Source organism: Lissotriton helveticus, chromosome 5_1, assembly GCF_964261635.1.
Source record: "Lissotriton helveticus chromosome 5_1, aLisHel1.1, whole genome shotgun sequence".
In the NCBI taxonomy this organism is placed as follows: domain Eukaryota; kingdom Metazoa; phylum Chordata; class Amphibia; order Caudata; family Salamandridae; genus Lissotriton; species Lissotriton helveticus.
Window position 1 is genome coordinate 1,020,458,168 of NC_136065.1, and position 27,157 is coordinate 1,020,485,324.

At 46.3% G+C, this 27,157-nt stretch overlaps 1 protein-coding gene across 1 annotated transcript in view; it reads right to left on the reverse strand.

Annotated features, from left to right (window-relative positions):
• Positions 1–27,157, reverse strand: part of ABCC2 (ATP binding cassette subfamily C member 2) — a 678,688-nt gene that overhangs the window by 460,798 nt on the left and 190,733 nt on the right. The window contains exon 4 of the mRNA XM_078643538.1: positions 9,534–9,656. Within this exon, the coding sequence (XP_078499664.1) occupies positions 9,534–9,656 (123 nt within the window). The remainder of the gene's footprint in view (positions 1–9,533; positions 9,657–27,157) is intronic.

A 27,157-nucleotide genomic window follows, 5' to 3' on the forward strand; every position in this document is an offset into this window, starting at 1 on the left:
ATTACCCCGCATTTTTTACTCCACAACAACATTTACAATGCAGGGCTTTACACCGCAAGTCATTACAACGCATTGTCCATTACAATGCAATCTACTATTCTAACTCCACTGGGGTGTTGTAAAGGGGAATGTGTTGTAATGGCTTGCTGTGTAAAGCCCTGCGTTGTAAAGAGTAATGTGTTGCCATTGTCCTCAATGACCATTTCTCCAAATGGCCGGAGATTGGGTTTGTCAATAAAGCTGATGCTCCCAGTGTGGTAAAATTTCTGGACTAGGTTTTCGTCAAGGAGGGCTTGCCTAAATGTATTGTCAGCGACAACGGCCCCCAATTTACCTCCGATTTGTTTGTGAATTACCTAAATAGGAACACAATTACCCACAAAACCACATCCGTCTATCACCCTGCTGGTAATGGGGCCCTAGAACGCTTCAACAGGGTGATCAAAAGTATTGTACAGCTAGCCAATAACAACAATCTGGTGTGGAAGAATGACATTTGTAAGACATTTTGGGCATATCGCAGCACACCATGCCACAGCACAGGACACAGTCCATTCGAACTGATGAGGGGTAGGACTCCCATGTCCAAGGACAATATGTTGTGGTTATCCGCTTCCAAAAGAGTTGACTAGTCATCCGACCAAGGAAGTCAGAGGCTAGAAAAAGCCTAAGAAGAGTGCAAAACTCCCTATGACAAAAAGCACAGTTGCAAACCACTTCGCTTGCTTGAAGGTGATGTTGTTTGTGTCACAAAAATGTGGTTTTACAGTCAAGGGGCACAGTAGGTTTCCCAAACCCCTCACTGTAAGCAGGTATTTTGAAACGCTTTACTTTTGAGTGATGGGAGAGTCTGACACCTCTCCATGTTATCTGCATGCAAACCAGGAAGTTCCTCTTTACCCAGTTCAGATGAGAGTCAGGAAAGGCATGATCTCACCTCGGTACACTTACGTGATGAGCATGTTCATGCTGGGTCAAGGGGAAGATGGTGAGACTATGGGGAGGATGAGGATAACATTGTTTATTCTCAGGTTGGTCAGAATGTCCCAATGCGTTCCCTGGTGCATGCTGCTAGCAATGATGGCTCACTGCCCCAGAAAACCAGAGGGGTCGGCAGGTGGTTCCCTCCAGGAAACTAAATGATTATGTGTGCGAATTACATACCTTTACTTGCTGTTCCTCCCCACACCTCTTCCTCCTCCTGTCCGTTAAGAGGAAGATGTGTTATGTTGTTCATCACCCTATCCCCTCTTCCCCTCCTTACCGCCCTCCCCCTCGTCATCAGCTGTACGGTCTGGAATGTTGCCAGACGACAGCTGATGACTGCACAGACCGGACGCTCCTTCCGGCTCCTCTCACTGACCTAGTCTGTAATCTGTTGGAAGCCTTTAATAAACTTCAACTGTATCCTTCAATGCATGGAAGTCATCATTACAGTAAGTCCCAGTCACTACTCCGTTCTCAGAGCACTTTTTGGCAGAAAACTTTCCCAAGTACCAAGTTCTTGATTTGGGATATATGTGCCTTGTTAGCACCACTTCCAAGGGTCTGGGAATGGGGGGGCACTACTTGGAGGGACAGAGCTCACTAATGCTGGGCCCGGGTGCAGGTTCAAGATGGTTGTAGTCTTTTCTGTCCCTGACTCTATGATCAGGAAGTAAGCCAACTAGTCCTTGTCGTCACTCTGGAAGTCTTGGCTTCAAGCAGGAAAGAAGGCCCCAAGCAGCAGGGCAGTCCTCTGAGGGCAAAGGACAGATTTCTGGTAGGAGGGCAGTCCTCTGAAGTGTGCAGCAGGCCCCAGGGAGCAGGGCAGCCCTCTGAGAGTCCTTTCACAGGTCCAGAAGTGAACTGAAGAGTGAGTCTGAGGGTCCTAATTTTAAACCTGTTGCCAGCTTTGAAGTAGAAAAAACTTTTGGAGTTTTACTCCCAGACAAATTTCTGGAATTTTCTGTCTCCCCTCTCTGATCCCAGTCTGTCTACAGTTCATGAGTTCTTTGTGAGTGAGCTGAGGCAGTGTCTTTCATGTGCAAGAGGGGTTTTGCACAACTGCACCCCCCATAGCCTGCTTGGATGGTCCATCCTGCCAACACCCAGTCCAGGGGTCTCCAACCTTTTCAGTAGTGAGAGCTACTTCTAATAGGTGAAAATCATTGTGAGCCACTGAAGGCAAAGCAAATTGTGCATTGCTAACAGACACTCTCAAATCCCGATCCTTTGACTGTAAGCCTAATGTCCATAGAACCAGATACTATGGTTTGAACAAAATACTTTGACTAGGGGCACTATGACAGGATTGCCATGTGAGTCAGTGGTCGTTGGGGATGTAAAACATGTTTGTGTATGAATAGGATAAATGTGTATGGGTGACTGAGAGCCTTTGTTGTACGTACATATGGCACTGTAATACCATTCTTTATATGTGGCACAATTACATGTATGATACAAACATAGAACCATTTCATTAAATGGGAGAAATGTAAGGTCTAGAAACATTCTGCATAAATGTTCATGAGATGGAAACTTTTTCCGCACTTTAAATTACTGTAAGTAGAGAAAAACATTAAGAACTTAATGTTTCAGAGAAATATTTTTCCTCACTTTAAATTTCTCACATTCAAAAAAGAAGACTGTATTTGTCAGTTATACATATAGCAACTTGTCTACTGGAATACTGCTGTTTTCAAATGTGACACTTTGAAATGGGAGAACATTAAAAGAGTTAACTTAATCATGAAGGTAACTTTTAATTTTCATTTTCATTTTCTACCATTTAAAAACATTCAAAAACATAATTTTGCTCTCAAAATCCAATATTGAGTTGACAAGCACTTATTTATGAGTTAAATACCTCAGTGCTTCAGTACTTCACCTCTGTGCCCTGGGTCATAAATCTGACTCCAGCACTGCTCATTATAAGGCCCTGCTATCTGCAACCTAAAGATGATAATGTGAAGTGAACACAGCCTTCCCTTAACTGTAAAAAAAATATGCTCTTGTGCTATTTTTAGAATTAACTTAAGGCTATGCGCTACTCTGAAGGTGTCAACAAGCTACAGGTAGCACGCTATGGACTAGTTGGAAACACCTGACCTATCTATCTGGGAGGAATACATAAATGCCAACTGCCAACTACACCTAGTCATGTAACCCAGGAACAGGCCCCAAATGGTTAGGACAAGAAAATGGCAACTTTCTAAAAGTGGCATTTTCAGAATTGTTACTTAATATCCAACGTTACCATTAAAGAGGATCCTAAATGACAACTCTTTAGACACCAAACATGACATTTCTACCTGTTCCCAAACATAAGTTATCACCTATTGTTAGAAATAGGGTTCTCTAGTTGACAATGATTTGCACCTTTGTCCAAGAAGGGACCCTTGCTTCTAGTCAGGGTAACACCTTTAGAAAACCCCTGCCACTCCCTTGGTAGCTTGGCACGAGCAGACCGGCTTATCTCAGAGGCTGTGTATAAAGCATTTGTGCACAATATACAGTAATACAGTGAAAACACAACAAATGGACACACCAGTTTAGAAAAATAGGAAATCTTTATCTAAACCAAACAAAAATCCACAATATATCTACCAAGATATCCTAAAAAATAGGTTATTTACACAAATAAAGCTTGTAGCAACAAATAACGCCACCTGGAGCTATTACGACATTGTGACAGATGAAGATCCAAAGTATGGTGCCAACCGCGAGGTGCGTGGCATTGGGCGTGGAGTTACACAGACCCACAAAGAACAGTTTATTGGCAAACAATGAAAGCAAAGATGGTGCACGGCGTCGGGCAGGTGATGCTTTGTTGGCGTCGGGCGGCATTGGTTCCTTACAACCACAGTGGAGGTGATGTGTCGATTCCTTACGATCCCAGGGAAGGTGAGGCCTCGGTTCCTTACTGCGATGCAAGGGAGGTGAGGCGTCAGTTCCTTACTGCTGTTAGACAAGTGAGGCGTCGGTTCCTTACTGTTTAAGGGGAGTTGATGTCATGATGGCGGTGAGGCGTTATTTCCTTACGATGGGGCGGTGTAGATGGATTCAGGAACTGACCCACATCAGCTATCCGCTGCATGATGATGAAGCACCAGCGTCGGTGAAGTCGGGGCTGCGATGCGAGTCGGGTGGTGCTTAGTGAGCATCACGAGGGGTGTCCTCGGCTCCGGTGCAGGCAGTGGCCGAGGGCTTCATAGTTGGTACGGTGCGGTGTAAGCTAGCGTCGGGGCTGTGGTGCAAGTTGGGGTGATGCATCGTGCACTTCACAAGTGGTGCCCAAGGCTTTCTTGCAGGTCGCGGCATCACTGGCCGGTGTCGGGGTTGCAATTTCCCTCTGTGGCAGCTGAAACAGCAGTTTTAGATGCAGAAGACAGAGGGTATGAAGTCTGTGTGTCCCTGAGACTTCAGAACTGGAGGCAAACTCTACTTCAACCCCCTTGGGGATCTTCTTCCAGCAGAATGCACAGCACACAGCAACGTCTTTGTCCTCTCCTTGGCAGAAACAGCCACTGCAGGCCAACCCCAGACAGCACACAGCAATGGGGCAGTATTTCTCCTTCAGTTTTCCCAGCTCTTCTCCTTGGCAGAGTTCCTCTAGAGTCCAGAAGTAGTCAAAAGATCTGTGGTCTGGGCCCCAATATTTAAACAGCATTTTCCTTTGTTCTCTGGTGGTAGAGACGGTCTGTGCTCAAGCAAAACCAGTTCTGTCCTTTCTGGTCCAGCTTTCCGGCTGGAGGTGGAGACAGCATTGTGTAAGGCAGACCAGGCCCATTCAGGTACAAAGAAATCTCCTCCCCCCACTCTAAATGCAGCCCAAGTCTATTGAGTCCAGCCCTGACTCATCCAGGAAAGGCAAGACACACCTCAGCCCCCCCCCCCGTGGCTGTCTACAGTGAATGCACATCCCCAGCCCGTGTCACTCCAAAGCCAGACAGTCAATCTACAAACCAGCAGAGGCACACAGGATGGCTAAGCAAGAAAATACCCACTTTCTAAAAGAGGTATTTTCAAACACAATATAAAAATCATCTTTAGTAAAAGATGCATTTTTATATTTTGAGTTCAGGCATACTAAACTCAATTTCTCTATCTTGTCCCAATAGGAAGACATACTTGTAAGATGTTACAAAGCATTCCCCATTCTATCCTATGGGACTGATAGCCTTTCAATACTGAAAAACGGAATACACTGTATTTCACAACCAGGATGTGCCACACACATCAGTACATGTTCTACCGTTCACATACACTGCATCCTACCCACAGGGGCACCTTGGGTCCACCTTAAGGCTGACTCACATGTAATAAAAGGGAAGGTTAGGGCCTGGCAAGTGAGTGCACTTTGCCAGGTCGACATGGCAGTACAAACTGCAAGCAGACACAGCAGTGGCAGGTTTAAGAACCTTTTGCAAGGCTGCTTGTGTGGGTGGCACAATCAGTGCTGCATTTGATTTACAGGCCCTGGGTACACAAAGTGTACTGTACTAGGGACTCAGTAGTAAATCAAATACACCAATCATGGCAACACCAATCCGTAATAACAATTTACACAGAGAGCATATGCACTTTAGCACTGATCAGCAGTGGTAAAGTGTCCAGAGTCCCAAAACCAAAAAAAACCACAGTCAAAAACAGGAGGCTCACAAGCAAAACATCTGGGTATAAACCCGCTTGAAAAGCCAGGTCTAACACCTATTAAATGTAATATGCAACCCAATGTTATTCTACAGGAGAAGTAGGTCTCAAAGTACTTAAAAATTAATTTGTGAGTTTTTCACTACCAAGACATGTAAAACTTAAAAGTACATGTCCAAATTTTTAAATACAATTCATCCTGTCCTCTGAGGTATTTACGGCTTGCACTTTTATGTATTAAAAACTGAGTTTAAGGGCTGGCAAGGGGTTTATTTTGCCAAGTTGAATTGGCAGTTTAAAACTGCTCACAGGCTGCAATAGCAGGCCTGGGACATGTTGTAAGGGGCCACTTAGGTGGTGGCCCAATAACTGTTGCAGGCCCACTAGTAGCATTTAATTTACCAGCCCTGGGTATATGGTATATCACTTTACTATGGTATTTCTAGTAAACTAAATATGCAAGTCAGGTGTAAGCCAATTTTACCATGTTTTAGGGAGGGAACACAATCACTTTAGCACTGGTTAGTAGTGGTAAAATGCACACCCACCTAGGAGCAAAAAAAAAAAAAAAAAGAACGATTTCAGCAAAACAGGAGGGGAGAAGGCAAAAGGTTTCGGGGAAGACCACCCTAAGTTTGACAGGTCTAACACCAGCACATTAAGAGTACAAAGAGTCATAACATTATTTACAGTTTTAACATTCCTTAATATATCACTTTAAAGGATGCACCCACCCCTCAACAAGAATAATAAAGAAGGTTTAAAGTCATACAAACTTTATGTTAGCTACATACAATACATACACTAAATTACATTATTATATATAGAAAACAGCAATGGAAAAAATAAGCAACTATTAAATTCCCATGCGTTACTGCAAATAATGTTCACATGTGTTACTGCAGTTACTACATCCTCCAACTGTATCTCCCAATCCACTCTGCATTGAGAAGCAAGATGAATATAACGTTTGATAACACAGTAACATCCCTCAATCATTCCGTTGCCACTAGGATTGTATAATGAAGTAGTTCTGTGTTACAATCTTAAGCTTTCTAAATAACTCCTTTCTTTATTATACAAGAACTGAACACATTCTCACTCAAAATTACTGCAGGACTACATTCAACTAAAATACCTGGTCCAAAACATTCAAAGCAGAATGAGTATCTGCCTTATCTACCACGTTAGATACTGACCAAAGTAAGAAGGTTAATTAAAGCTGTAAGATACTGCTGGGTGATACACACTGAACCCATAATATATTTGGCAACACATTCTCAAGCACCACTAGGCACATTTACTTTACCCAGTGGTGGCTTAAGTGCTTTTAAGACTTATAAGCCATAAAACACATTGCACCCTTTCCTACACATCTCTCCAGAGCAACATCTATGCTAGTCCACCATTACAGCTTATCAAACACATTTGGTTTGTAGAATCCCACAGTGACGCTCATGGCCCAATTTGATAATGAGACATCTCAAAGTTTCCAGTTGCACCTCTCGATTCCCTCTAAATGCCAGCCCATTGTCCTCAGTCAACCCTCATCTTACTTCCCCAAAAGGTCTTTCTAACCTAGTCAACTTCCATTAGGAAGGCCACCCTTCCTCACTACATCATCACATTTTGGAAAACAATATTGTTGCTGTAGTCACACCACCATTTAACAGTACAAAGAGCAGTAATGCACAAATGCCACTTGAATTTCAATCCACACATCATCTATGCACTCTTCAAGTAGAACCAGCATTCTGGTAAGAATATTTGCAACTACTTTTTTCTTTCCAGGTACATAAAATACTTTGTACACAAATCTTGCAATCTTCTTGATAATCTGGTAATTCTCGCTCAGGAGTTAATGTTGCTTTCAGCAGCTACCAAGGGTTTGTGATTATATATAGAGTAAATTATTTTCTCCATACAAAAACCTTGAAATGTTCCAAGACCCAAACACACCCTAATATTTCTCTTTCAATACCAGAGTATTTTATTTCAATTGGTGACAATGAATGTGACACATATGCTATAATCACCTCTCTTCCACTTTTTCCAACCTGTGCTAAAACAGCTCTCAATCCTTTGCTACTTGCATCTATTGTGATGATAATGTCTGCATCAGGGTAAAAAACATTTGAATGGTAGCATTCACTATAGCTTTTTGGATGATTCGATAAAATCTTAACATGATTTTGACCATTCAGACTTGACCTCATTCTTCAACAATTGCCTAATGCAAAACGACTTTTCTGTAAATTTACGAACATGCTTGGCACACAACCCCTGGAAACCCCAAAAAGCATGCAAATCAATGTTGCAAGTAGGAACAGGAGATGAACAATAGCTTTCATAAAGTAAGGTTTAGGTTTAACACCATCCTTCCCAATAACATGTCCCTGATAAGTCATACTATTCTCTGCAAACTTGTATTTGAAATACTCCACAGCGAGTTCCTTCTGTTGGAAAATACTCAATACTTTCCCCAGCCTATAATCACATTCTTCTTTGTCTTTCCCAAAAATCTAACTATCGTCTTGTAAAAAAATTAATTGTTTTAAAATACTCACTAACATTCAAAAACATATTTTCACGCAAACTCATGACTTTTTAACCTAAACTTGTATTCACTAAATTCTTCTATTTCATCATCCACACTTTTATGACTTGCCCTTGTATAATGCCTGCAAACTCCACAATTGCTAAATTTTTATGTTATTGCGGGACAAGATTCACAGCTGGAACACCTTGTGGTATCTTTAAATGTTTCCTTCCCAATACTACCATTTCTGCCCTTCCATTTCTAGTTGTTGACATTAATTTTACTCACTATCTCACAGTCAGTACTTCTAGAACCACTCTTTAACACACTGGCACATTTCCAGACAAATCTTCCTTACCCACTATAGCTATAATGTCTTTCAAGTAAAAGTCTTCATTGAACAATAGCCTCTGTTGAACAAATTGATTACAAGCATCTATAACCACCTGGTCCCATATCAGCTCTTCCTGTAAACTCATATTTACCATCTATTGCAAGTTTATAAGTGCTTGCTATTGCTTAACGGCTGACTGATCAGCCATCAATTGACTCTTAAGTTTATTTTGTTTTCTCTGAAACAATTTGCATCTAGTAATTCCAATACTAACCTTAGGAGCAAAGTAAGTAAGTAATTATCAAAGTCCAATAAAAAAACGGCTAAAACTTTAGTGTTTCCAGCTGCACTTCTCTTAGGGCCAGATGTAGGTGGCCCATTACCGGTCGGTAAACCCGAAATTCGGTAAATTTCAGGTTTACCGACCGGTATTTAGCCATTTGCTATGTAGGGGAGATTCGGTAAAATTCGGTATTTTAGAATCGGTAAATACTATTTACCTACATCTGGCCCCTGGTCATTTAATTCTCAACGACTGTTCTGGAATGCTCATAACCAGAGAAATACCAGCACTTCACGAACACAGTCATAAAAGTATTTACCGTAATAACATCCCTTATTGTCGTATTACGTCGTATTACGTTTAAGGAAGAACCCTCTACAGCGTCACTTTCAGTGTGGTCCTAGGTTATAAACAATGCAGCTAAAACTTTAATTTTACTTCTCGTTAAATATGGGTGCAGTGAAAGAACGTAAGCTGCTGGCAGTCCCAAACCAAAAAGACCTGCACTCTTTATCATGTGCATAGGAAAATGACATCCTACCTTTACATTTACAAAAACCCAGTGGACATGAGAAAATACAAGCTGTGGCATTAGGGAGAGTTAGGTTGTATGCAGCTAATCTACGGAAGCCGCCGTGTACCAAAATGGAGCACAGAGCGCAGAAGATCATGTGGAAAGATCACGCTTCATAACACCGATTTGAGACAAGATAGATATGCAATAATGAAAACAGTTAGGCTACCTTATTTGCTTCTTCCTCCGTTTCAATTGAGATATCCGAAAAAGCAGATACAATCAAAATGATGACTTGGAGGCTATAGGAAATGAAGAAAAGGCAGACACGGGGAACATCGACCACATTACCCTAAAATGAAAGGGACAGAAAACATGCTTCAAATCATGAGTATAGATTACGAGAGAATTTCACATTTCAAAACAGAAGTCATCAACTTTAGTTGCCGTTTACTGACAAGCGCTAACAAGCTCTAATGTCAGGCATTTTTAGTTTTAGGTGATTTTCTCTCTGCTTAGAAAACAGCATAATCTCGACAGTACAGAATGTAGATTTGGAACATTTCAACAAAGAGTAGATTTATTGTTCGTCCTAAAATTCTGGGTGCAATGGTGATATTTGTTGTGGTTGATATTAAATGCTTTGGAGAGTGCAGAGTTAAGTCCTGGCGACGGGGGTAGCATTCCACCCTTCTAGAGGGAGAAGACATGTTACTTTCCTTAAACACGCTTAAAACTAACCAGAGCCTCAGCATCCCAAAATGGATGCTGCTGCCACAGACACAAGTCTGGCCTCCTGCTGCTGACCGAAACTCCGGCAGGGGAGGCCTGGACAAAAGGTTTCCTGTCACAGGGATGTGTTACACCACCCCAGACAGGAGATAGTGGATTGAGGCAGGGAGGGCGAGTGAAACTAGACACTGCCTGGGGCACATGAGGTCTCCCATGCATAGCCCAGTTCAAACCGGTGCTGGGGCACTCCAGCCCCAGCTCTGGCGCGAAACTGGACAAAGCCCCTTGATTTGGAATAAAGGTAGGAGCTGTGTCCATAGACTTTAGATAATCCTGACTGAAACTTTGAAACATAACTCTGGACCCTTCGACATCCTACTCGACGTAGAAGACTGAAGAATCTCCCTTGTGGTCAAGGAGTGACCACCCTGTGCAAACAGGCACCATCAAGCGCTCCAAGGTTTGCTTTGCCGCTGCTCCCGCTAGAGCTCGAGCGACAAAGATTGACAAGAACCAGACTTCCAGAATTCCAACAGCCCGATCCACAGCCACAGCAAAGCTGAGACCCGTGGAGGCAACGTGAGACGTGGGACCGGCCATCTTGAAAAGCCAGTGAAGTGCTTCTTGTGCAGCTCTCAAGGCACCCTCGAAGCTGTGCATTGGGGATTGAGAAGCCCCAGCCCCGAGCAGCTCTTGCACCGAAGATCACCTCTCCACACTCACCGAGTGCTGCGTGGGGCCCTTTTGCATTTTCCTGCTCGACGCATCTGTCCGGTCACTTGCCCGTTGGCTAGTGGCCTCTGTGACGACGATCCTACAAAATTACACCGCTGGTCTGGTTGCTCCAGACTGGCCCTCGCTCCCCTGAAAAGGAGCGGCCCCTCAGACCTTGCTGGTCCGAGTAAGAAGCAATCTTCAAATCCTGTGTGGGTTGCATTTGCAAAGGCCTGTTGACTCCAATCCGGAAGCCAACACCGCCGACAGTGAGAGCCTTTGTGGGACAGCCCGTGTCCACCTCCTGGTCATCGTCGATACCTCCTGGTCCACGTGGCAGCGGAGACAAGCTTTTTGACAACCACCTGATTGCGCCTGACATCGCCTGGTTCCTTCCTGGTTCCATCCTGGTCACTGGCTAGTGACCCAGACTCTGTCCCCTCTGCTTTCAGGTACTCTACATCTTCGATCCACCCTTGGATCCAACCGGACTCTTCTCTCCTGGCCGCCTGCAGCATCTTCACCTCCAGGCTCCATAGAACTCCACAACGAAACCCGACACACTTTGGCAGCTATGCACCCGCTTCCTGTGGGTGAGGTAACGAGAGTGCTCCGGTGCTCCTGTAGTGGTTTACACCTCTAGTGTCCTAGTTTAAAGTGGTTAAGTTCTAGTCCAGTCGGAAGACTTCCAAAACTGCAACTTCCTAACTTTTACGCGCCATTGACTTCTATGGTGCACGCGTGTGCCTATAGACACTGCACCCGCATCCTGTGGGCCTCCCACGTCCTAACTTCTGTTAGTCCAGTGTAGCCCCAGCAATTCTCAAGACCCCTGGCTTTACCATTGTTCGTGATGTGGTACTTATACCACTATTTTAGTATATGGTTTTAGGGGCCACCGGGCCTATCCATAACTGTGCAACTTTTGTATGTTATTTTGTGCTTTTGTTAAACGCTTGTGCCTCTGTCCTCATAAAGAGTACAGAGGATTATTTTAGTAATAAATACATATATTTTTATAATATATAACTTGTGTGGTGTCCTTTCATTTGGTATTAAAAGGATTGCATATGGTAAAACAGCTGGCTTCACATGCCCTCTTGAGTTAAGCCTAAGACTGCTTATGTCCATGCTACCACTAGGATAGCTTGTCTATAAGGTTGACTTACAACCAATCACCATAAGGGTTGTTTGGACTGATACAAGGTGCTCACTAGAATGGTGAACATCATACACCAGGCCAACTTCTCACAGTAAACATGAAGAAAGAAACATCCCAAGGAGTGGGGTGGATGGATGTATAGATGGACGGATGGAATGATGGACAGATAGGATACACTCCACAGGTATGATATTGTTAGCAACTAAATGGATTTGACAAGCACTGCTGCTCTTTGTTGAGTAACAATAGCCCAATTTAACACATATATGGAATAAAGTTCAGTCAGTTGACATGGCGAAGTGCTGCAGATAGGTCCCATTCTCAACCCACCTACGGCGCTGTTTCATTATCAGCAGGTGGGGAGAGGGCAGTCAGTGTGCTGGTATGGGTCTCTGTCTTAGCGACAGGCAGCCAGCAGGAAGAGGTAGGTGGGTAACCTGGTGCAGGGCCTCCTCCTCATGGGCACAGGCACTGCATTCTCAGCATTACCTGCACAATTCTTAGGATGCGGGAGAAGATCATGTGTGCCAGCCAGGCGTGTCAATGGTCGCTCCCAGTCCAGCTTGACCTCGGCTCTCAGCCCTAACTCCACCACTCTCATCTCAGTTGGCAGGAAGAGATTAGGGAATCCTGTCAGTGCCACACCAGCATCAAGAAGTGATCTGTGTGCTGGCCCTGTGAGATAATTACTCTATGTAATAACTTTTTACAAGTGAGTGTTGACTTTTTTTTTCACTTTCTTTTTATTAACACACACAGTAAAATAAACAAAAGATACATTGGGTGGCATCCGAGCGAATATTAGTTGTTGTCACATCTTCCCGGTTACAGAATACAATACAGATAGGCTCCTCCGACACAACATTATCTTCCCGTGTAGCGGGGGGAGCACAGATATCTCCTCTGTAGCCGGTAGAAGCACCCCAAATTTTTCCCCACTTCCTGGGCCTACCCCTGGCATCATACACAGATCGCTCTCTAAACATGCACCAGTCCAGGTCGTCCATCCATTTCCCGATATGGGAGGATTGGCAGGCCCCCCACAGCTGGGCGATATTGCGCTTGGCTATAGCACATGCCAGCGTGACCCATATCTTTCCATGAGACGTGAGATCGGTTGGTTCCCAAACATTCAGGAGACAACGGTGTGCCTCCAACTCAAGGCTAACACCCCTCACCTCACGTATCTTGTCAAGGACTGCGGCCCAATAACTACGGATAACAGTGTAGTCCCAAAACATATGCATAAACGTTCCAGCCTCACTGCATCCCCTTCGACACTCTCCACTCGCAGCCAAACCCATTCGCACCAATCGTGGGCCCGTAACATAACAGCGATAAAGGACCTTCAGCTGCACCAACCGGAGTCTCATCTGTATAGCAATCACCCTTGGGGAAGACACAGCCTCCCTCCAGTCTTCGTCATCTAAGACCAGGCCATCTGCGTTCCATTGTTCCCTAAGAGCCACGAGCGGGTCTTCCGTGTGGTTAATAAGCTTTTTATAGATCAGGGAGATCATTTTTGTCAGAAGATGACCGTCCAACACCCGATCCTCCAATGGGGAAGCCTCCGGGGGCGTGACTCCCCGGGAGATACTAGCCAGCAACGCATGTTTAATCTGTGTATATCGAAACCGCTCGCTCTCCTGCAATTGATGCCATTCCTGAAGAGCCTCAAACGTAAGGATCCCATCCTTACCCCACATATCTCCCACCTGTGATATCCCAATGAGGTCCAACCTATCAAAACCCTTAGTTTTCCATAGGCCTCCCAGGCGCTCAGCATTCCATAATGGTGTGGCCAAAGTTATTTTCTCATCCCATTTAAGGGAACGATTAGCCTCATGCCACACCTGAACAGCAAACGCGGTGGGCCCAACCAATGGAAAGCGCCCCTTTCTGGCATACAATGCCCTATTGAATACGCCGCCAGGTATCTGACCACGATCCATTGCGTATCCGGGGTCAAACGGTGATCCGTAAATTGCTTGATTGATGGCCGCCAACAGGAACGCCCAGTAATACTTCCGGATATTTGGCAGGCCAACCCCCCGTCGTACCACGGCAGCGTAAGCTTAGAAAACGCAATCCACGGCCTACCATCCCAAAGGAGCTGCCGCTGGAGAGACTCAATCTCTCTGAAATAAGACGGGGGTACCAGGTCCAAGGAGTTTTGGAGTGCGTACAGGAAGCGGGGAAGAGCCATCATTTTGAACAGGACAGCACGTCGCAGCAGGGAGAGCGGCAGCGATTTCCATCGCACAACGCCCCTCCGGAACCTAGCCAGTGGGGTCATCAAATTATTTTCATACCTCATCTGAGGATCTAATGACACAAAAATGCCCAAATACCGGAACCAAACCAACTCCAATCTGACCGGGCACCCCGGGGGGCAGCGGGGGGATCACCGCTTAAAACAAAGAGAACAGACTTTGCCCAGTTAATGGCGAAGCCGGAATATCTCCCAAATATTGCCAGGACATCCAGGAATGCAGTCAGAGAACTCCGGGGGGTGGACAAATATAATAGAATATCATCTGAGTAAAGCGATATTTTGTCCTCCCACTCAGAAGTCCACCTAAGCCCCTTGATCGACCTGTCCCAGCGGACCCACACCGCAAGCGGCTCGAGCGCTAGGGCAAATAACAGTGGGGAGAGAGGACATCCTTGTCTGGTGCCCCTCCCCAAGGGGAAGTCAGCAGATCTATGATTATTTACCACGACTCTAGCCAGGGGATCAGAATACAAAAGACGGACCCAATTCGCAAGCTCCGGACCATTGCCCAATTTACTCAAGACGGCAAAGAGATAAGGCCATTCAACTCTACCAAAGGCCATGGTGGCATCTAATGGTAATAGAACTGTCGGCTCGTGTATTTTCGATGCACCACCCAGTTTCCCATGCAACCTGCGCAAGTTAAGGGCAGTATTGCGGCGGGGCATGAAGCTGGACTGATCCGGATGGATCAGTGTCGTAATGACCTTAACCAGTTGAGTCGCGAGCAATTTTGCTAAAACCTTCAGTTCAGCATTCAGGAGGGAGATCGGCCGGTACAAGGAACACTCCATCTTTGGTTTGCCTTCCCTGTGTATGACTACAATATTAGCGACTCGCTGATCGCATGGAAGCCGACCCCTCTCTCTACTCTCGATGAACATATGTCGAAGGAAGGGAGCCAATTTATTTGCATTTACTTTATAGAGCTCTATGGGGAGCCCATTAGGGCCAGAGGCCTTCCCAGAGTGAACCCCTCTGATGGCCTGTGCCACCTCGTCATTCGTGAATGGGGAGTCCATGTAGTCCCTGTCCTCGTCGGAAAGGGTGGGCATCGGAATATCACGTATCATATCCGCATTTTCGGACTCGGTGTAACCGCTTTCGGCCGCATACACTGCCGTGTAGTAGCCTGCGAATTCTTCCACAATTTGTTGCGGATCCGTTATTTTACCCGAGACGACGGTCTGCCATTCCGGTACCAACCGTGACGCCCACTCCCCTTTTTCCAGCCATGCTATTGATTTCCCAGCCTTATCACCATGTTCGTACACCCTACTCTGGGTATCCGTGTGTTGCATCTTCGCCCTATCCCTAGCCAGACTCTTATACTCATCTCTGAGGAGGCGAAGGCGGTGCATTCCCTCCGAGGTGGCGTTCGTCGACACCTCCCGTTCCAATGCCAGTAAGTCAGCTTCCACCCTGTCAACCTCAGCCCGGCCCTTCCTCTTCTTCCCAGAGATAATCGACAGCAATTCCCCTCTAATAACAGTTTTGTAAGCTTCCCACAGGGAACACTTTGAGTCCACCGTACCCATGTTATCCTGAAAATAACTGTCAGCGATCCGCACTATCTCCCTCTTAACCACATCGCTGCTTGGTAGTTTCCCCTGCTGTGCTGGACAGCAACGAAAACGGGTGTGGTCATGATGAGCTCAGCTCGTCATGAGCACCTGAGAGGTATATGCCATGATGAGCTGAGCTCGTCATGAGCATGGAAGGGGTTAATGTCAGGGTCCCGTAATCGCCAAGCGCTAATGGGGGCAACCCTAGCCACGTCTTGCCCACCAATGTCCAAACCAATCCAGACCGGCGAGTGGTCAGAGACTCCCCTAGCCAAGTGCCGAACTTCCCGGACCCAGACTGCCTGCGCCGCCGGTACCAGTACATAGTCTATCCTCAAAAGGGAATTGGGTGCAACGGAGGCGTGCGTATATTGAAGGTCACTGGGGTTTTTCAGCCTCCACCCGTCTATCAGATCCGTAGTTTCCACAAAATTAGTCAGCCACCTCCGGGACGGCAACAGAGCCCGGGCTGGGTGTCTATCTGACTCACCATTCATCACCGCATTAAAGTCACCTCCAACAATCAAGACCCCAACAGGCAGCGTCAAAAAGATCTTACACAAATCACGGAAGGTATCAGTCTGGAGGGTCGTTGGGACATACACGGACAAAAAAGTAACAATTCTCCCTTCCCACAGCCTGGAAATCCCAACATATCGACCTCTATTATCGTCCCACGTGGCCTGGACGGCCAGTGGAAAGGAGTTCTTGACCAGGATCCCCACCCCTCTCGACCCAGTAGTGAAACCAGCATGAGCAACCAGTTTGTATCCCCCTTTGTGTAGTGCCATGCAACTCTTTCCCATGAGATGTGTCTCCTGCAATAGTACCACGTCTGGTGAGTGTCTCCGGATCAACTGGCTGACCATACCTCTCTTGATCTTGTCCCCCAGCCCGTTTACATTCCAACTGAGTGCGGAGATCCCAGCCACCCTCCTATCGGAAGACATTGCAATACCATGGCATTACAGGATCGACTGATGACACCCAATGTGAAATAAAACGAGATACAATAAAAACTAAACAAACCCCAAACAGGTACCTCCACCCCCCCCTCCCTGCACCCCTGCATACAGCTTGCGCTCATCCCCAACTAGCAGTGTGCATGTCACCCCAAGCTAATCTACAGAGAACTAAAAGTAGAAAACAGAGGAGGACCTGCAAGGGGGCCCATCACCCCCCCCCCGACTCTATGTGGATACCCCTGCACATTACAAGCACCACACTAAACATTATAAACACATATATGCAGGGTATTCTATTACGTGTCCCCTTTGAACCGACCCCCGACCAACTGTTCGCAGCCCCTTGCTGACCTCATAATTAACAAAGTCATTGTTCATCGGCCTCCCCTTGGTCACGGGACTCTGGGCCCGGCCGCTGGACACTCTCCAACCATTCCGCAGCCACTTAAGGGTTATTAAAAAACCAGGCTTTCCCGTTAAGTTCCACGCAAAGGCGGGCCGGAAACATCATAGCGTACCTCATACCTTTGTCCCTCAGTTTCTTTTTGACTGCCAAGAATCTCTGTCTTTGCTTCTGCACCGCCTGGGTAAAGTCAGGAAAGAACAGGAGGGTCGCATTCTCGAACTCCAATGGATCCGCGGCCTGAGCCGCCTGCAGGATAGCATCTCGGTCTCGAAAATTAAGGACTCGAGCAATGATTGGACGGAGGTTTGCCCCAGTACGAGGCCTACCACCCGGGACCCTGTGGGCGCGTTCCACCGTGAAGAAATTACTGAGATCCTTAGGTTTGAGATGGTTAAGGATAAGGTTTTCTACAAACAGATCCGGCGCCTGACCCTCCGACTTCTCCGGCTCTCCAAGGATGCGGACATTGTTGCGCCGAGCCCGCCCTTCGTATTCATCAAGCCGTCGGTCGGTAGACCCCCTGGAGGACTTAAGATCACGCATCTCCTGCTGCAACTGATTCACATCATCTACAAGACTTGTTGATTTAACTTCCAGCGACTTAACTTTCTTGCTCGCCTTCGTGAGGTCCGTCCTAATCAGCCCCATTTCTATCGAGACAGTTTCCAGCTTACTGTCTAGAGACTCCATTTTCTGGCCCAGAGAGGTTCGGACTCTAGTGATGGCCGCCATGAGATCCTTTAGCGTCGGTTCTTCCCCCGCAGGAGGGTCTTCGGATATTCCACCTGGACCGATCTTCGAGTCGATCGGAGACCCTTTAGGCAGGGTGTATCTGTCTAGCTTATTGTCCTGGACTTGCCTGGCTCCCCTGGTAGTCTTGATTCCGAAAAGGGGGCGGTGATGAACAGAGTGCCTGAATTAAGCAGACCACTCTTACCCAGTCCGAAGATCAGGGCTTGATCCATCACCGTTTTTTAGCTCACTGCACCATCCCAGCTCAGAACTTGGCTATATGCAAATTAGTCTGTTCCTGTCCCAGTGCATGATGGGAACAGGGCAAACCAAACTACCAAGCCAATTCTTATACTGGGAAGGAAACAAGCTTCCGGGGACCGGTTTCTGCCATTTCAGGCGTCGTCGGCCCGGCTTGCTTGAATCCTGATGGTGCAATGAGCAAGGGACTCACATCTGAGTATACCCTTCCACGCTTATGGTGGACAAAATGATTCAGAAAAGGGGGTGGTGATGAACAGAGTGCCTGAATTAAGCAGACCACTCTTACCCAGTCCAAAGATCAGGGCTTGATCCATCACCGTTTTTGAGCTCACTGCACCATCCCAGCTCAGAACGTGGCTATATGCAAATTAGTCTGTTCCTGTCCCAGTGCATGATGGGAACAGGGCAAACCAAACTACCAAGCCAATTTTTATACTGGGAAGGAAACAAGCTTCCGGGGACCGGTTTCTGCCATTTCAGGCGTCGTCGGCCCGGCTTGCTTGAATCCTGATGGTGCAATGAGCAAGGGACTCACATCTGAGTATACCCTTCCACGCTTATGGTGGACAAAATGATTCAGAAAAGGGGGTGGTGATGAACAGAGAGCCTGAATTAAGCAGGCCACTCTTACCCAGTCCAAAGATCAGGGCTTGATCCATCACCGTTTTTTAGCTCACTGCACCATCCCAGCTCAGAACTTGGCTATATGCAAATTAGTCTGTTCCTGTCCCAGTGCATGATGGGAACAGGGCAAACCAAAATACCAAGCCAATTCTTATACTGGGAAGGAAACAAGCTTCCGGGGACCGGTTTCTGCCATTTCAGGCGTCGTCGGCCCGGCTTGCTTGAATCCTGATGGTGCGATCGAGTCGATCGGAGACCCTTTAGGCAGGGTGTATATGTCTAGCTTATTGGACTGGACTTGCCTGGCTCCCCTGGTGGTCTTGGGCAAGGATTTCTCCGAGTCCGTCTTCATCGCCATCTCGCTCCCTAGCAATTCGTCCTCTGTCACACACCTGGCGTTAATGTCACGGCGTGCCCACCGGCTCACGGACCCCAACGCGATTCGGAGATCCAGCCCGGGTTGCACGCCAACTGCAGTAGTCCAGAAAAGGCGCCAGGACAAGCCAGTATGGGGCACTCATGCCTCAGATCCCTCAGCAGGCCATCACTGTAGGGTGGAGGAATCAAACCACCCTGTGCCCTACCAGCCGGTGCCCAGGATGTAGAGAGCCCACCGGGGGACCCAGGTATTCAAGGACAGAAGTAGTCGCACTGTCCAGGCCCCAACTCATCCACAGGGGCTCACCGTGGTTGCTCCGCGCCCTTCCAATATATGGGGGATCACCACCGTTCTTCACACCCCGGATGATGCTGCACTCCTCCAGGAAGGCAGGCCACACAGGTGGGGACAGGCCTCTCCCCGCCCCTCCTCAAGGGGTGATTCCAGCCGAGCCGCCACCCACGGGTGCCAATGGGAGCCTCCAGAACGGCCCCCATGATAAGGAGCACTACCGGGCACCTCGTCCCAGTCCCAGCCGGCGAGATGCAGGCCGGCAGCAACCAGCAATGGGGCTCATCGGGTGCCAGAGCGAGCACCAATCCACTGCGGGGCACCTCCACTCGCCGCCGGCAGTCAATAGGGGGCAAAGACACTCGAGGAAGTGCCCGCTGCAGCTCAGGCCCGCGACCCCCACGACCTCCAGCCGGGCCGTCCCCAGTCGGACCAGGCGGCCGATGTTATTGCACTCAGGCCGGGGGTCGCAGGCACTCGAGGCCCCGGCTTCCGGACGCCGCAGGCCGCAAACTCACGGGCGGTGCTGCACGGTCGCCGGGGCTCCAAAAAAGTGGCACCGCTTCAATTCCCTCACCCGGAGGACGGGTCGGGGTGCAGGATACGTTGCAGGATGGCGAGTTGGGTGAGTAAGGTCGGCCGGAGCCGATCTCTAAGCGGCCATCTTGGACGCAGGCTCGGCTCCTCCTGAGTGGTGACTTTTAGTTTTTATTAACAATATGGTATGACGTCAGAATGCACTAATAATAAGAAAATAACCGACAGGCTTTCATAGGGAGATTAGCATCTGCCTAGCATTATATTGAAAAACATAACAAATGAAAATACAATTAAATCCTTAATGGTATGTAGGGGACCTAGTGACATGATGATGAAACAAGAACAAAAGCTGAGTGGTTTGCAAACTATCATCTGAAGTTTATGTTAGCATTATGATACACAATGCACATTTTAGAGATTATGGGCCCGATTCCCAAAATGCATTTTGTAGTCTGTTAAGTAGGACTAAAGTAGTACTACCTGTTTACTTCAAAATGCAAATCACAGACTGAGGAGTATAAATCTGCAACTCCACCTCTCTTATTTCCTATGGAGAGATGCTCACAAATGTAAGTTTACTACTTAGCATTAAATGTGGGCGAGACCATAAAGAGTGGCTGGAAAAAGGGAGTACTTATTACTAAATGGGAGTTGTTTAGGTAGGAGTAAGGAGGGGTTTAGGAAGGGCGAGGGAGGTGTACAGACACCCACACACAAAAGAGTAAGCCCACTGCTGTTCATAAAATGCACTTCTAAAGCTATCAAAGCAAAAAATAACCAAAACTGTAGTAAATCTACTGCATGTCAGACCTGCAGTAAGTCAAGCGCCACAAATGGCCAATCACTGGTGCAGCAAAACCATCTTATTTGTTTTTTACTTAAAAAAAATTATACATATATATTCACTGAAAAAAAAAAGTTACAGGGACGTTATAGTTGGGAAATAACAATAACAAAATAAGTAGAAATTCACTGGGAAAAAAACAAAGGTTACAGGGACGTTATAGTTAGGAAATAGAATTTAAAAAACTTAGAAATGTACTAAAAAAAATCAAAGGTTACAGGCACGTTGTAGCAAGTCTCAGATTTCACTCGTACAAAACCAGTGAAATTCAGCAGTTATAGTTACCGGAGATAACCATAACTTACGCCCCGCAATGTACTGCTTATGACCTCACATATGACATTACTCATGACATGGTCAGTGACATCATCAATGGCATCTCAAATTACATCACTGATGACATCATTCAGTGAGTGTAAGTTTTTCGTAAATGTTTCTGAGACTTAAAGATATATACTAAGCTACTACATAAGTTAAATTACTACTCGTTCTGTACTTCTAATGAGTAATACTATTCCTAACATAGGTCATCTGGCTGTATCGCTGTCTGAGTGGGTGTCTGAGTGGGTGTGTGAGTGGCTGTATGGATCTGTCAGTGGGAGTGGCTGTATGTGTCAGTGGGTATCTGAGTGGCTATATGGATCTGTGAATAGGTTTGTGGGTGGTTTCCTGGGTGTCTGAGTGGTTTTCTGGGTATGTGAGCGGCTGAGTGAGTGCTTGTATGGGGGTGCAGGTGGTTGTATGGGTATGTGAGTGGTTGTATAGGTGTGTGAGTATGTGTCTGAGTAGGGGTGTGAGTGGTTTGCTGGGTGTGCGAGTGGTTGTTTGGGTGTGTGAGTGGTCGTATGCATGTGTAAGTAGGTGTGTGAGTGGTTATATGGGTCTGTAAGTGGGTGCGTGAGTGGTTGTATGGGTGTGTGAGTGGTTGTATGAATCTGGGAGTGGGTGTGTGAATAGTTGAGAGCGGGTGTGTAAGCTGTTGTGTTGTATGTCTGGGTATGTGTGGATGTGTGAGTGATTGTGTGGGTGTGTGATTGGGTGTGTGAATGGTTCTGTGGATGATGTTATCAGTGATGTCATTTGACATGCCATCAGCAAGGTTATCAGCGATGACTCTGACCATGAGAGTGATGTAAAATGTGAGTTCATAAGCAGTGCATTGCGGGGGCATAAATTATACTTTGCTCATGTAAATATAACTACTGAATTTCAATGGTTTTGTACGGGAGAATCTGTAACCTTTGTGTTTTTTCAGTGAATTTCAAATGCTTTTCTTATTCTATTTCCTAACTACAATGTCCTTGTATCCTTTGGTTACTTCAGTGACTCTCTACGTTTTTTCTAATTCTATTTCCAAACTGTAACCTGTAACCTTTGACAGTGTGTTTAAATAGCTGGATAAATCGGAAAGTGGGTGTGTGAATGTCTGAGTGGAACTGTGAGTGGGTGTGTCCATGTCTAAGTGGGTATGTGAGGGGGTGCGTGAGTCTCTGAGCATGTCTGTAAATGGGTACATGAGTCTCAGTGTGGGGCTCTGAATGGGTGTGCGAGTGGACGCAGGACTCTGAGTGGGTCTTTGACTGGGTGCATGAGTGTCACAAGGTGCCAGCTGATAAAACAGCAAGAGAGGAAGAGATTGATGACTTTCCACGATATCTCTCACCCCTCCTTTCTTTGCAGTTTGAATCGGCTTCCGGGGTCCTATGGGCCTTTAAGAACTTGGATGTACAGGATCCTAGCCCCGCCCACCTACCCAGAACTCTGCGTCCTATTGGCTCTGACGTACAAGCCTCCGGTGTGATAACGAGGCCAGAGGAGGAAGAAGGTGCGCAAGCCGACCGGCCAGAGAGGAACGCGGAACCGCCAGCCAGCCTTCCCGGAATTCCCGAACCCGCAGCTCAAGCCTGGAGAGGAGCCGGGAACGTGACTGCCGAGAAAGGACTAACCCCACTCAAGAGGGTGCCGGACCCGTTCTGGCACTGTGAAGAAGCAAGCCATGCTCCCGGAGGAGCGTGGCTGCAGCAGATACGTGCCCGCCTTGGGAGTGTGTTCTCCAAAGGTCTTCCGGGTGGGTAGCCCCCAAGAAGGGTGGAGGGAGGCCCGTAACACACCGCAGTATTTCTCTTGTGCGATCCTATGCAGCATGGGTGACGGACGGTGGTTCTCTTGCACTCCCTCACTACCCCACCCCACTTCTGTAGCCCCAGATCGACTGGCCTACTGACGAAAGTTTATTTTCTTTGTTTATTTTCTTTGTTCCATGGTCCACACCTCTCCTCTATGACGTTATCGAGCGGAGCAACAACACCACACATGGGATGCTCCTCACCTGAAGTAACCACTGACGGAAGTGGTACTCATTGTATATTGCAATAGCGGGCACAATTTCCTACACATGATTTTCATGTAAAGGCCATGCAATTCATTGGATATACACAGAAATGGTTACAGTGTTAAAATTGTATTTAAACACAAGAAATGTTGGAGGTCAGAGGCAAAGATGACATCCATGAGACGGACGTGTGAGCGATGAGCTCCTCAGCGTGTTCCCCCTTTCTTCAAACAAAAGACTGCCTGAAGAATTGCTGCACAGTCCCGGAGACGTGATACCACAGAAAAAGGATTCTCGTGAAAATTCACAGCAAGATGTAAGCGACAACAACAAGAAAATGCGGGATTAAGCAACCAGCGACAGCTATAGCTCTGGAATCAACCTACCCGCCTAACCGATCACCTGCGCTGTTGGAGGGTCGGGAGGCTTGCCGGTGGGCGTACCTGGTAATTGAACGGCCGAGTGGATGCCGCCACGCCGTAACCGAAGCCTAATTCTGGTTTTCGCAGCTGTAGGGTTTGGAGTGTGGTGTGTGGAGCGGGCGATCCGCTGAAACAGCTATCTAGCGGTGAAGGTCGTATACTGAATGGACATTGAACGCTGGCCATTTTCGAATCCTCGAAGGTATTGAGTTGGATAATGACTCACCGGTAGGAGTGTCACTCAAGGGGGTGCTGGTACCGACGGCAGAAACTCCACAGTGTTGTAGTTGAAGGCAGACAATATATGAGAAAGACTTAGCCATATCACCCACAGAACTCTCTATAAGGATTCATGTATTGCTGAGAGATCTATCAATTCTAGGCAGATACTTTGATGACTGTTATTGCAATTAAAGCCGAAACTCAAAAAGTCGATAGATTCATTAATAATAGCTGCTAAAGTGTGCAACTATGCCCCCTAAATCAGCCTGTGGTGGTAAGAGTCGGGGAATATCGGAGCCCCAGGCTGGGAGCAGAATGGCAGTTACACGGAAAGTAGGTAGCAGCATGAAAGCGGCTCTGTAGGGGGAGGGAGGAGACCTGGACAGTCTTACACAGGGGGTTGAACACATGATGAAAAAAAGGTTCCCAAATGTTTGCAATATCAAAAAAGGAAAAGCAAGCGATGACTAATGGTGTTAAAGAAAAAACAGTGCAAGTGAGGATAGAAGCAGAAGATGCTGGTAATACAAGCCTGCCCGCCAATATCTCAATACAGGCAAAATTTATGGATGAAGAAGGGAGCCAAAAAGATAATGCGCAATCTGATAAGGAAAAAGGTCCAACTCTGGGTCAAGTAGTGACATGGCCACAACAGAATATGTTAGAGGTAAGGCAATGTGAAACACTTTCAAAACCAGAAGGCGCTCAAGATGTTTTTGCATCCAATATCTCTACGGATCATGGTACTGGGGAAGGGGAGGATCTAGGAAATGCAGCAAAGGCTAGTAGAGGGAGTGACCCAGGTGAGAAATTGTAATCGCTTTCAGAACCCTCGGATACTTCAGAAGATGAGCAAGATGAAGGGCCAAGATCTGGATCTTTGGAGGGGTCAATAATCAGCCGAGGGAGTGAACCTAATACCTCAAATGTGGATGAAATAAGCTTGGATGCTACTATGGTATGCAAGGAAGTGGTTAACAAGGAGAAGGAGAAGGCATCTTACCCTCCGACAACTAAGAGTCTTATGTGGGAGATTTCTCTATCTCCTGAAGTCACCTCTCCCGCAGCTAAGCTGATGGTCAATCTATGGGCACTGTTGGTGGCAATCCGGAAGAAATATCTCTGGCCGCAATCTATCAATCCATAGTAGATCATAGACTTGAAACTCGCACGGAAAATCTTAAGACACATTCAGCTTGTCGGAAGCTCCAAAACACAGTCAGAAGGATTGTATAAACTTGCAATGAATTTACCGTTAGAATAAATGAGGCGGAGGGACGAATATCGGTCCTAGAAGATGAATGGCACCGCAATTAAACACCTTGAATACTATGACTTCTCACAGAGACGATATTCAGATTAAACTAGCTGACCTAGAGAACCAACTACGTTGGAATAATCTCAGAGTATTAGGTATACCCAAAAGTATGGAGGGTTCGGATGTCCGCAATTTTGTGATTGCTCTATTCACTGAAGCTTCCCCTGATCAAACAATGTGGAACTGGACTACTGAGATCCAGAGGGCTCACAGGTTCCCGTTTAAGCAGCTGACTGCTAAAAGAGGACAAACAGAGACCAGGCCTAGGTCGATCTTGATTTGTTTAAACAACTTTTTAGCACGCCAGGCCCTGTATGATTCAGCTCGACCGGATATAAAATGGCAGGGAAAGGGGGTACAGTTCTTTGTAAGGCCTGACTTTTGTCACCATACTGTTGAAAAAAGATGGCAGCTGCGACAGCCCATAACTCCTTTCCAGAACACGGGCACACATGCTTTTCTGCTAAATCCAGCCACACTGAAAGTAGTCAACAACGGTCAAATGCGCTTTTTTATATCCGAAATACAAACTAAAGAATATCTTGACTCTATCTGAGTAGCTAGAAATGGGATTGCTAAAGAACACTGGGCAAGATGCGGATAGAGATGGTTAAACAAGGGTAATATGGTCAATGGGTAATGTTTGGTAAAATGTATCTATGATCTCTTTAATAGATAGATATATGGTAAAAAAAGATAGTATAACTAGGATCAAGAAGAATGGGGACACAGAGGCGCGAGTCTGTCCCCATCGCAAGGGCCATAGGCCCTTTTGCCTGTGTAGTGGGAGAAGGGCGGGTGGGGGGTGAAGTAGGGAAGGGTGGGGGGGTCTGGGGTGGGATGGGAGCACAGGGGTTGTTAGGGGGGACAGTAGAGATGGAGGATGAGTGGGGGGCACGGGGGTAGGGGTGCAAGAGGGGGCAAAGGGGGAGGTTTGGGAAAGAGAAAATTGAAAAGTATGGAAATCAGGATTACATAATGAAAAAGGGAAAATAAAATTTGTTAAGCAAGGGTGAGCAAAAGCAATAAGAAATAAGAGAAATAGGGATGGGTAGTTTGCAAATGTATACATTTAATGTGGCTGGCTTGAATGACAGGAAAAAGAGAGAGAGGGTTGTTCACATTCTTAGAACGGTAACCCTAGATGTGATATGTCTCCAAGAGACGGTCATGTCCTGAAAGAATAAGTATTTGTTGGAAATCAGGGGGTATAATCTTGCTGTGTGTTCCACGCAAACTACTATGATAAGGGGAGTGGCTATACATGTGACACAGAGTGCCGGGGAAAAAATATGAAAAAATGTAAGAAAGAAATGTTTATGGCATGTTGACACGAGATCCTTCATAGGACTTGACAAATACAAATATGTGAATCTGATTGGCATATGATGAACAATATATAACACGAACGCTATTGTGAAGACCCAACATGATTTACATTTTTACTGATGTGATGTCATTTATGAATATTTATAGGATGTGCGAGTATGAATGTTGGTTGGAATGTTGTTATAATGTAGGTCTGAGCTTTACATATTGTTCTAGCACATTTTACCAAGTACTACCAACTATATTGACCTGACAAGAATGTGTCTTTCATCATTTGTACAATTTTGATATGATTTATGAAAAGTATATTGCATTTTCTATGTAATATGTGAATAATTTTATGAGGACAATAAACAAATAATAATGTAATCAGAAGCTAAAGTTGATGGTATTGCGCTTACTATGGCCCATTTGTACTGGATTAAGTGAGTTGTTAAAATGAATAAACAGGTTGCTGTTGGCAGTATTTTCTAATTATGGCCGCAACTTTCTACACAGGTTGTGGCAAGCCAATTACAGCATTCCTGTTGGCGCACATATTCGTGATTAGTTGAGAATTGATGTGAATACTACGTGACCCTAGAGATACAAATTTGGATTTTTTTTGTATAACTCCAAAACTACTGAATGGATTTACACCAAATAACAGAAAGGGCGCCTTCTGCGCTAAAAGCTACCTTTCTGCCAAATTTGCTGAAATTTGATTTGGTGGTTCGGGCTGTAGTCATGCTGAAAAT